At 34.9% G+C, this 13,216-nt stretch overlaps 1 protein-coding gene across 2 annotated transcripts in view; it reads right to left on the bottom strand.

Annotated features, from left to right (window-relative positions):
- Positions 1-11,952, bottom strand: part of LOC143233751 (uncharacterized) — a 35,240-nt gene extending 23,288 nt beyond the window's left edge. For both annotated transcript variants that reach the window (XM_076470349.1, XM_076470350.1), the window contains exon 1: positions 11,251-11,952. In XM_076470349.1, coding sequence (XP_076326464.1) covers positions 11,251-11,915 — 665 coding nt within the window. In that variant the 5' untranslated portion in view covers positions 11,916-11,952. The remainder of the gene's footprint in view (positions 1-11,250) is intronic.
- Between the last annotated feature and the right edge of the window lie 1,264 nt (positions 11,953-13,216).

Below are 13,216 nucleotides of genomic sequence, written 5' to 3'. Positions count from 1 at the left end.
AAGAAAGGTAGAACAATAGCCTGGCACCAGTCATCAGGAAAAACATTCTCCTGCCAGATCTGGTTAAAAACAACCAGAAGGATAGCATGAGAAGCAGGAGATGGATTGCACAGCATGTCACAGTGTATATCATCAGGTCCAATCGATGTACTGCCAGACCGATGAAGGGCCAGTTGGAGTTCCACCAGAGTAAAGGGACGATTATAGTCATAGAGACAATTAGCTCGAAAGGAAAGAGGTGATTGCTCTGCCCGAGTCTTGATGGCTAAGAAGGTGGAAGAATAGGCAGAAGTGCTAAATACCTGGCAAAAGCATTCACCTGGAGTATCGGCAATGCTCTGGGTATCAGTTACTTCCTGACCATCAGAGAGCAAGATCGAGAGGGGTACAGAGTGATATTGCCCACTAACATTTCGAATCTTGTTCCAAATGACTTTGGAACTGGTGGTATAGAATATGCTGATTGTGAACATAGTCCAAGATTCCTTCTGGCTTTGACGTCTTACCCATCAAGCATGTGCACCCGCTGGAAAGCAATGCAGTTCAAGATTGTGATATATCTACAGAAAGTATCCCAGGCTCGTTTTTGAGCCTTCTGTGCCATGTGGCAGGCAGGATTACACCATCAACGAGGATATAGTGGAAAACGTGTCTAGATTTTAGGAATACATCGAGCAGCTGTTTGTATAATATTGTCAGTTACTGCTGCCACACAGTCGTCTATTGATGGCTTACAGACAATGACATGATCAAGTTCTGCTAGAGCAGTGAAAGAGGGCCAGTTTGCCTGATCCAGCTTCCACCAGGGCACGCGGGTCGGGTGGCATCGACCACGGCCAGTCTTTCTCAAAATTATAGGAAAATAATCACTGCCTCATGGATTATTGTCAACTCTCCATGAAAAATAGGAAAATAATGAAGGAGATGAAATTAAGAGATCAATAGCAGTAAAGAACTGACTAGGCGCGTGGAAACAAGGAAAAGAACCAGTATCGAAAAGAGAAAGGTTGTGATCAGAGAGCACATGCTCTACAGAGCCACCCTTCCTCTCAATATCAGCACTTCCCCATAGGGGATGATGACCATTAAAGACCCCCAGGATGAAAAAGGGAGACAGCAACTGTTCAATGAGAGCATCAAGGTCTGATTGATCATATGTCTCTCCAGGTGACAGATAGAGAGAACGAACAGTGATGGTATGACCCAAGGAAACACGGATGGCGACAGCCTCCACATGCTGATCAACCAACAATGCCACCCCTCCATGCACTCGTCCATCACACAGCCTGTCATTTCTGTATAAAGAAAACTGTCGAAAGAAGACTGTATCGGCAGGTTTCAGAAATGTTTCCTGTAAGGAAAGACATTCAGGATGGTAGGAAACAATCAGTGTTTTGATGCCATCCAGATTAAAATGTAAACCTCGACAGTTCCATTGCATCAGAGTTGCCATTTTTATTTACATGGAGGCAAATTGGGCAGAGAACCCTTCTGTTTACGACCACGTATTTTTTCCTTACTTTCCTTATTCAAGGGAGGTCTATCGACCTCCATGGATCCTGCCCTGGGTCGATTGGACAGGTCTTTGCTGTTGGAAGGGAATTCCAGAGACTAAGGACGTAAACGAATGATTGTTTTGCATCTTGGAGTGAGAGAGAAAGATGGATCTGAGGAAATGCCTGTATCTGGAACCAAAGGATGTGAATCTTGGGGTTTGGTGGAATGTATATCAGGGACAGAGATAGATGTCGAAGTTGATTCATCAACTTTTTAACCATGGAAGTCAAAAGACTTTTCATTTATTTGGAGAACGATTCTTTAGGAGGTACAGAGAGATCTATCTGCACTCCCACAGTAGTTGTGAAACAAAGTGCAACAGCATACATCCAAGATGAGGTGGTGGACAGCAATTTTCAAGCCTCAGGAAAGGTAATGTTATGAATCGTTTTCAAATGCTGCACCTCTTTTTCTTCCAAGCTTTAAGGGTAAGAACGAAAGTAAGATGGGTGAGAGCCATTGCAATTGATGGAATGAGGGTCTGTTTCACACTCATAGGCATCATGGTCCTTGCCAGTGCAATGAGCACACGCCAAGGAACCACGACATGACTTCTTCGTGTGACTGAACAGTTGGCACTGGAAACATCGGAAAGGGTTTGGAATGTATGGCCATACCCTGAAATTAAGATAACTTGCCTTAATGGTGGCAGGCGGATGTGGTGATGTAAATGTCAGAATGAGGACATTGGTCAGCACCATAATTCCATCTTTGCGAGTGGAGATACGCCTCACTGCAGAAACTCCTTGGGTGGAGAAACCAACGAGAATCTCCAACTCTGGGATGTTCTTCAAATCCCTCTCAACAATAACTCCTCGTGATGAATTCAAAGTAGCATGAGGTGTAACCTCTATAGATATATCCCCAATTGCCTTTGAATGCAACAGGAGTTCACTGTGTTGAGATGTAGATGTTTCCACCAATACTGACTTTGAAGAGCCAGCAAGTCCCTCTAGTCCCTTCTGAATGAAAAATGGAGACATTTGCCCTAAAGGTTTGTCTAAAAGTGAGTGCAATATAAGAAAATGAGGTGGTACAGATGGTGATGATTGCTGCTCAAAATCTTCAAGACGTGGTCGTTTACCTATAGACTGTTTTTTTCACTATTTTATTAAGATTTTTAATTGGATTATCCATAAAAAAAGAAAGGGAAATTTCGGTGTCCATTGAACCCACCCACCATGGAGTCTTACGAGGGAACGCATTACAATGTCAAGCAAGGGCACTGCAGCAATGCCATGGTTTCGTGAGTACTATACCCAAACACCAGCATCATACACAATGTCCATAACACCTGTTGAGAACTTCCAACACTGGTACTTGGTTGACCCTAGCTCAAGTGGACCAGCCGATTGACCCAAGGGGCCACCCAATGACCCGCCGTCTACAGGAATTCAAGGCCAATGTGGTATGTTAGGGTTGGACCCCTCAACCACCATGATCCTCTCCTTCCCTTCGCGGGTCGCCACGCACGGCAAACACGTGGGTGGGTGTTTAGATCCCAGAGGAGGTAAACTGAAAGAATAGAACCTTCCATGGGAGGTCCCCACCGAGGGGAAAATGTTAAGAACCCGAGAACATAAATAATAAGTCTATTTTCTTAAACTAGTTCTAAACGATACACTAATCTTGATGTTTTCGAGTTAAAACACGCATGCGCTTACCATATCATCACCGAAGCGGCTTAGTGCTGACTCAGTGTAGAGGGTCAACCCCTTACTATCACATTTAATATCTTTCTTACAGCCAGTCTTGATTTAAAAAAACAACAACAACATGAAATAATTAAACTTTGTACCAGCTGCCCTTCACAAACAAGTGTCAAGGTATTACAATAACATCATATTGTAATTAATTTATACCTTTATCGACCATAATGTTTTCTAGACACGAGGACTTTTTTCTTTTATTAAATACGGTATAGCAACTATTTCAGATTGGTGAACTTTGAAGCAGTGTAACGTTGTTTGTAGTATTAATTTAAAAAAACAATTTAAGACTGTTACATTTATTTACCAGCCTAAATACACTATGCAACTATATGACATCGTAACTAATACCGTATTATATCTCAGTTTCTACTGATTACGTCATACGCGTCTGTACGTTAGTCCAAAATCACGAGACAATTTGTGACGTAATTCATAATAACTCGTATATCTGTTGAGATAATAGTTCTTTAAAAACACATTAAATTTTCTCAAACTTCGCCAGTGACTTCTGGTTTTTTGGAGTCACAAATCTATAGTTTACGTTTTTGGAAGGTTTTAGGTTCAGTTGTGGCTGACGTGAAAGGAGTTGATACAATTCATGAACATTTGAATTAATTGAAAATGTGTTACTTATCGCTCTTTCGGTTTTGTTTCCACAAGTACAACATTCTGTAAGTTCAAACAGCAATTATTTAATGCATTAATTACTATGTTACCTGCATTACCTCGGGAATTAGAGTAGGAATTACCAACACGACTAGACTCCCTATTGTACATTCTTTATAATTCCTATTTGTGCTCTTTCACAAACAGTTTATTTCCATAATATTATTAAAATATGCTCGTGTTCGTCCCCCAAAGTTTCAAGATCAAGATCTGAGCAGTGGCGGTAAATAGAACATGCCCCCGCCCCTTTTCCTATTTTCACAACAAATTCGCCATTTTTGGCGAGTTCTACTAAGTTTCATACCTGGTATACACTTCAGAAAACACAATTTCTGCTGACGTTTATATACAAAATGACAAGTCAGAACATGTCGGAAAATAATGCTAGCGGTTATTTCGTGATTTGTGCACGTATGTTCGTTTGTTTAAATATATGTACACGCCGCTTCTCCTGAGTTACTTGTAAACACATGAGAAATACTGGGTATCTTTTAAAGAATATTTCTGCAGTTTTAATTTTAATTCTAATATACAGTATAATAATGTTTGTTTTTCTTTCCAGGTTTCGTGATGTCTTTCTTTAAAATAATAAAAAAAATGTTATATACAGGGTGAGCCAAAAGTAGGTGGACAGCATTTGGAATAGGTTTATGTATCGGTTATATTAATGCAATTGTATATTATAACCATGCTGCAACTATATTATTTGTGTTATATAATTACAATTGTATAATTACATTTGTTTTAATTTAATCTGTTGTTTTTTTTTAGATTGTTAATAGAACCCATAATGTCAAATACTTTAAATACAGATAAAAGAATATGGGTGTTAAAAGGGTATTGGAAATCTCAAAATACTGAAACCGTAAGGAGAAAGTGGGTTGAAACATTTGATACTCCAGCTCCAAAAAAAAAACCATTTACCGTATCCGTGACAAATTCGACGCCACTGGCTCAATCCTTAATGCTGCTAAAACTGGTCGACCCAAAACAGTCTGTACAGAGAATAATAAGCAACGTGTTGCCGATGCATTTGTTCAAAGTAAAAAAAAAATCCACCAGAAGAGCTTCTATGGAATTGAACATACCACAAACCTCTATTAGGCGAATTATAACGTAAATTGGGTTGAAACCCTATCGACCACAACTAATTCATGGCTTATTGGAGGATGATCCAGACAGGCGACTGCAATTTAGTGAAATTATGCTGAACAAGATTGAAGAAAACCCAGGAATTTTAGATAACATTGTGTGGAGTGATGAAGCTTCTTTTAAATTATCCGGTCATGTCAATAGACATAATTGTGTTTACTGGTATAGTGAGAACATGCATTTAACATTAGAACAACAGCTAAATCAGCCTGGTGTCAATGTTTGGGGTAGTATTTCAAGTTCTGGTGTTTATGGACCATTTTTTTTGGACGGAACAATTACAGGAGATAAGTATCTCGAAATTCTAAGGAATCAAGTTGTTCCCCAGTTACAGCAACAACCTAATTTACATGACTTTTATTTTCAACAAGATGGGGCCCCTCCACATTATTCCAAAGGAGTTCGTGAGTATCTTGATGAAACATTTCCATTGAAATGGATTGGTCGAAGAGGTCCAATCGATTGGCCGGCACGTTCACCGGACTTGACCCCTATGGATTTTTTCTTTTGGGGAGTACTCAAGGAAAACGTTTATAGTCAAAAACCAAGAAGTGTCGGTGATTTAAAAAATTACATAAGAGATGCATTTCAAGAAATTAATGCCCAGAGTGACTTGTGCAAAAATGTTTGTCGAAGCGTAAGAGGTAGACTTCAAAGCTGTGTAAATCAAGAAGGAAATCAATTTGAGCATTTGCGTTAATAAATAACATTTTATTTTCATTAATATAATTGTCTTATTACATATAGTTGTACGTATACATGATCTCTAAATAAATGTTTTTTTACTGTCCACCTACTTTTGGCTCACCCTGCATATTGACTACTGGTATAAAACAACCACAAGCAAACATTTATAAGTTGGTTAATAGCAGTAAACAAAAATAACAAAAGCAACTACCCCTATGTTAGACTGAACTCTGTGCCTTTTGTAGTGTAAAGATAGAAAGTTTTTCAGGACCTGGTGAGCCAAAGCTATTTGATATTTATTTATTCTATAGTTGTAACTTTAAAAAAAAACATTACCTGAACCTCCTAACCACGCCACAATCCCAAACTTTAAGTTAATCTTAAAATATGTATTGTTTAGAACAGGGGTGTAGCAAAATAGGCCCGCCTAACACTTCTCCTGCAACATGTAGAATGAACATAATTGGACATTTATACAATCGATATTGAGATAATTAATATAGTAGCAACGTGCGGCCCGAGACAACATACCAAAGTTCGTCAAGAGGCCTGGTTTTGAATAAAAATTTAACGAACTTTGTTAACCATGTTTTTGAGCTTTCTAACATCAGGCTCTTGAAAACAAAATATAAGACGTCATTGGAAAACGTTACTACCTCCACAAGACTTCCAGTTTCATGGCTGTATAATTAACACGTCCTCACTTTTCATCAGTGAGCTTTATATTTCCTTTTCAATATATATATATTCTGTGAACAGCTCTTTCAATTTGTAGTTTTAAAGTTTTATACTGCAATATGCATTTAATATATGTTTATAATTTTACAAAGGTAAAATAGTTAATAGCTTCATTTTTATATTTTTAAATTCAAAGAAATTCCCATTAAATATAAATTTCCCAGTTTCGTAAAACACGCAATCATTCTCTGTTTATTCTTTCAAAATAAGATGTCACATTACGAGAACTTCTTTCTCATCTATCTGTATTTCTCCATTCAGTTATATACCAGTTCTCACAAAAACTTTCCAACCCTTATTCAAATTGCCCTGCTAAAATTACTGTTGAAATTTAAAGGAAATTGCACTAAATTAGAAACAGGTAGTTGTTGGACAATAGCTATTGGTAAACATTTGTATTTGAACTTCTAACCAAAAACGAACGCAAACGTACAGAAGTAATACAAAATAATCAATGACTTTATCAAAATAATTATAAATTTTCCGTACTATCACTTTAGTTATTTATCTATTTTATAGCTCTACGGATAGGTTTACCAGTAATAACCATGTGTTAGAACAAGCGCATCAAATAACATGCTGGTTAGATTGATGTTAAAGTTGCCTGCCAGGAATGAATCACGTACACGTTCGTTGTATGTGAAATATATGTAATACGATTCATGCATAGTTCTGGCTGATAGCACGTGCATGTATCATCATACAAGCTTGACTTCCGGTTTCCGCATAACAACGGAATTTGATACTTTCACTTTCTGACGTTAAAAAGGCCAAATATGGAACACGGTTTAATTATTTGAAAGTGAGGTACGCGGCATCAGAATGACAGTTCTACATCGCAAAGTACTGAAATGTTTCATATATTACTATGATTTTATCTATCGATTTTTTTATGCTTTTAAAAATGCATATACATTATCTGTTGGGTTTGTTATTTTATTTTTAGGAGTTTCATTTATTTGTAAGCACTCATTGAAATTTAATGAAGTAGGCCTAAAAATTGTGATAGAAATTACGTTGATTGTAAATGAGCAGATATTTTTTAACCTTACACTTTTTAATTTATTCATTGTGGAGTTTACACATCTCTACTTTTAATCTGTAATATAAAAAAAACAACAAAAATCCACAGTTAGGGTAATTTTTATAACGAATTATTTGGTTTCGAATGTTTCACCAAATATAGGCGTTTAACCTGGATATATAATGGTTTGGTTTGTTGTGTTATGGCGCAAAGCAACTAGGCTATCTGCGCCGATTTATAATGTATTATACTTGATATGCAAATAGCACTTCAGATATCTTTTATCTCTCAAAATTCAGCGCCAATGACGAGTTCTGGTATTACACGAAACGTTTCTTGGGAAGTGGTTATACGCTGGAAAATACACATTTTAAATACTGTTTTCTACACAACTTTGAAATTGCTATGGATAAAAAAAAACATGAGAAATGTTGCAAAAAATGTAATTAACATAATTTTTATCACAAATTTTAGGCCTATGGACTTTAATGCTCTCAACTTTCAGCATTTAAACCGAATCATTTATAAAAATCTATTATGAATTTAACTTATACGCATCCTCTAATGATGTCACAGATCGCTGGTGATTGAATCTGGAAACACCTTAATACTGACAAAAGTAAAATTGATAAAGTAACAAAAGTTTCTATTTTATTTCTTTTAAAAGGTTTCTTTTTTCTTTTATATTTGTCAAATTTTTATAGAGCGCCATCCAAAATGATGTTGTATATTTGATGTCAAGAGTTGTAAACTATTTAATTTTCCCTAAATACCTGAGTTAGTGACATTTTGTGGTAGAAGAAAGTATATATAGAATGTTGGTATTCTATTTTGACGTTCTAGGGTTAGACACATACTGTGTGAAAGCTATACAATGGAAAAGAGTACTTCTATTGGTAAAGTGCATACTGACCTGCCAGTCTTACTGAAACTGCCATCACAATTAACAAACATATCTTAAGTAGGAATAGTTTTATAATATGTTGGATTTTGGTGTACAGCAAACCTTTCCTCAAGGTTTCCCATGTTTTGTGTATGTACACTTAGCCTGAATAGAAAACTTCCCTAATGGACTAACTCTGTATACCTTCAGTTAAACAATTCAGTTATTGTTGCTAACTTCACAAACAGAAGACAAATTGTCTTTGTTAATGAAACTGCTTAAAGAATATTCTATCCCTGGCAGATTGTGGTCCTTTGGAAGAAATTAAGATGTCTAACCAAGAGGTTTGGTAACAGAAAAACCATACCAAAAGATTATTCCTCTCAACAGTAAGGTATCACATAAACAGAAAGAAACATACAAAAAGTTTCTTCCTCTAAACAGTAAAGTATCACATAAAGAGACAAATCATACCAAACATTTGTTCCTCTCTACAGTAAAGTATCATAATGACAGACTATACAAAAAGGTTTTTCCTCTCAACAGAAAAGTATCACATAAAGAGACAAACCATACCAAACATTTGTTCCTCTCTACAGTAAAGTATCACATAAAGAGACAAACAATACCAAAAGTTTGTTTCTCTGAACAGTAAAGTATCACATTGACAGACAAACCGCAGCAAAAGTTTGTCCTCTGAACAATAAGGTATCACATAAACAGAAAAAAAAAATATATGAAAAATTTGTTCCTTTGAACAGTAAAGTATCACATAAACAGACAAACCACACTAAAAGTTTCTTCCTCTAAACAGTAAGGTATCATTTATGTATATAATGTAACCTGAGTCTAAAATCCTGTAATAACTACACTCTGTGATAATACAGAATTTGTCTTCTAAACTAAATTTCTACTGATTTACTTACTTTATTGAGTAAACTGATATCAGCTTCCTTTCCTTATAGTTAATGGTTTTAATACTTAGGTGAGAAAACTTACCAATCTACATGCTTGGTTTGCACAACACCTCATAACAGAGGAGAAATTTTTACCCTTGCTTTAGCTGAGTGCTTCTGTAGCATTCACAATAAACATTAATAAAGATTAAGGTACAAAAGATGTTGAAAAAATACACTGTATTTATCTGGTGTCATTAGACTAGTTTCCTATGATAACCTCAATTCTTAGGCTCAAGAACTTGATAGTGAACAGCTGCTCACTCCAGTCACAAAGTAAGAAGGTTTTATAAGGTAAATGGTTGTGGATGTGTTTCCTCTATAACCACATGCAAACTGTTGATAATTTGTTAGTTCTACATCAGGAATCACATACATAATCCAGAAACTCTGTAAATATGTCAAGCACAGCTCAATATGGGTTTTGTTATTACAGTTAGGGTTTCTCTTTCTCAAGCTGATGTATCTTTTTATGGGTTTGTTATTAAAGTTAGGGTTTATTTTCCTTAGAATAGAGAAGAACCAGCACTGCTTTGGATTAATGTGTTTGAAGAATTTCGTAACAATAATAATTTGGATGAAATAAAAACAGTGGAAAGTTGAACTTCAAAATTACAAGATTGTAAAATCAGTGTTTAGGAGCTTAGTTCCAACCTCATTGTTTGTCAGAGTTATCACAGAATTATGTGTGTGTGCTGTTACTGGTTAACATATACTGAATAACAGCTTTAAGTGATTATGTATTTGATGCTGTTGTTCATTGAATGAAATCTTCTCAACCAAAATAAAATAAACCCAAATGGTTCTATTTTCTGAAGCTGATATTTCTTTAAAAAAAATTAAAAAACAATTACCAAACTTGGAGATCATTACTGTAAAAATAAATTTATATTAACTTCATATTTGTAATTTATAAGAATTGTTTCTCATTTCAGAAATTGTTGTATATAATTGTAGAGTACATTCTCTAAAATAAAAAGTCATCAACATGTATAATTAATCACAATTATCAAAACAACATTTGTTCCAACCAAAATAAAGCTAACAGTAAATTAACTGGGATATTAAAATACAGTAACTATGGCTATTTATCAAACTAATTCATTTCATTTACTCAAATACTTTTTTTGGAAGTGCACATGGGTTCTATGTAATTCATTTTCTATATTTTTAAATATTTAGAATACATACACAACTCATCATGACAGTTTATTCAGAAGAAAACATATCCAAGACTGTTTCAAACAGCTCACATGACCCCCAACCTTTACCAGACAATGTTTTTATATAATTAATGGTAAACTGTTGGACCTCAACATACAGGTAACACCTGCTGAAAATACACCCTTACTTTAACTCACTTCCTTACCAAACTCTTTTGCTCCATGTCAATATGATTTTAACAACAACAAATGCAGATGACAGTATAATAATTCTAATTAGTATGAATTTAATTTCAATTTGTAAATAGTTGTGAATTGTTTTCATACTAAACATATCATAGAACTTTGTCAGTTAGTGTGTCTATATGTAAAATGATTGACATAAGGGTTAGTCAAAATCAGTAACTTATTTTGACATTATACCTTTTTCTACCTAAATGAAACTGTTGAATCTGACTAACATTTTAAAGTAACATATCAAATACTGTAGCAGATCTAACAAACCATAACTAGTGTTAAAAGGAACGACTTGTAAAGTTATGCCTATGGAGAGCAATCAGAGATCAAATGCCCATTTTACTGGTATTTTTATTTGTAGGTGGCTTAGAAAAAAGTCATTCTTAAACCATTTATAATATTATTACTTATAATTAGTAAAGAATTATGAATCCAAGGTACATTGATAAAACTTTAGTTTTTGGAGTTTACTTACCACCCAATATACCACGGTTTTGCATCTCTTGATCTCATCAGTGCTCTCTCTTCTGGCATGTTGAAAACATCTTCAAGATGTAAAAAACCAGTTTTGAAAGGAAAGAACTGACATTCGTCCTCAACACTTTTATAAGCTCCGGCTACTTCAGAGTAAAGATTTCTAAAAAAGGAGAAATTAAAAGTGTTCAATGCCTTCCAACTTTTAGTGGCATATTTAACCAAAACTGGCCGTGACATATATGCATATTTGGCAAACATTTCTTTCGTTACATTTTGTAAAACAATAACACTGTTAACATCTTTGCAAATATTGCAGTCAGTTATCGGTCTTGTGACTTCCATAACAATGTAATTGTTTAGAACAGCACACTGCGACTTAAAAATAACTCTATTCTGAAATATAACAGCAACCAAAAGTGCCAAAAAGGCAAAACTCGAACAAACATTTGTCACTCGTACTAGACGTAGAACATTCTCTTTTTTAGGCATCACTTCACTTTGGCATTTGTTTGATTTCGTTGCACTTTTCAAAACAATATTTTGCATTTCTCGCAAGCTTAGTCCTTCACTCAGGCCCTTAAATCGTAAAACTATTAGTTTTTCTCGAAGTTTGCTAAGTTTTTCATCTTCTGAATCTATTTCGAACTCGTTAGTACTCGCCATCGTTTACCCATGTGTCGTATATTGTGAAAAGGATACCCACCACATACCGACAATTTATTAGTTAGTAGGTTTATCACCAGATGACAGTAAAGGTAAATTATCAATTCGAAAATATATATATACATAAAAAAAAAAATTTTAAATGTCCGTATATGTGTATATATAGTTCCTTTTGTGTCATCAACGAAATATCGATTTTCTTTTAAAATAATGCGATGACTAAATCATTGTAAAATATAAACTATAAAAGCCACATTTACAGCAAAAAATTAGAAAATAATAGTTATTAAAAATACGTACATACAGTTTGTTTTATAATTTCGCACAAAGCTACACGAGGGTTATCTCCGCTAGCCGTCACTAATAAGACTAGTGGAAAGGCAGCTAGTTATCACTACCAACTCTTGGGCTACTCTTTTACCAACGAATAGTGGGATTGACCGAAACATTATAACGCCCCACTATCGTCGAACCCACGACCCTCGGATTACGAGTCGAGCGCCTCAACTACCTGGCCATGCCGGGCCTACGCTCGTATAGAGACGAACATAATGACATTCTAATAGTATTAAAACTCGAGGTTTCATGTTTACGTGTTCTAAATCTATATAAAACTATAGAATTTTTATATTATATGTATAAAGCCGCAATGTTCCGGGAAAAGATGCGTTTTAGTATCTGTGTTAATCATTTACGTAATCGAAACAACAAGTGTAAACTTTACTGCTATTAAAATTGTTGTAATATGTTCCGTCATTTGTTGGCTTCTTTTGGATTATTTGTTTAAAACAGTGCGAAATCCAGTTTATGAAACAACGAAAAAATCAGTTTATTTCTTCATTAACGTTTGTTGTAGGCTACTTTTACCTGAAAAAGCTGATAATAATGATGATGTAATGATATTGTATCTCATAATTAGCAGACTATATTCAGCATTCAAATAAAAATCCTCTAATTAATAACTTTTCCCCATGAGATATAGCCAAATTAAACTATTTTTAGAACTGCACTTATATTTTATTGTTAATATTAAAGGTATTTCTCTTCATTTCCAAAAGATGATTTCAATGAACAATTAATATAATCTTTGATTCGATACTACACTGGATTAGACTAATGTTGCTGGATTTATAGTTCATCAATTCTGTTTGGAAGAACGAAATAACTAATTAAAGTAGGCCTAATATAGTGGTGGAATATAAAAATTTGTTTGGTTTTGATGTACAGCTCATTATTCATCACAAATGAACTAAAATAATTTAACGTTTGGATAACATGTGACAAATCGTCACAATTAATTA

The sequence above is a fragment of the Tachypleus tridentatus genome, chromosome 12 (genome assembly GCF_004210375.1).
Source record: "Tachypleus tridentatus isolate NWPU-2018 chromosome 12, ASM421037v1, whole genome shotgun sequence".
NCBI lineage: Eukaryota > Metazoa > Arthropoda > Merostomata > Xiphosura > Limulidae > Tachypleus > Tachypleus tridentatus.
This window is presented reverse-complemented; position numbering and strand designations above follow the sequence as displayed.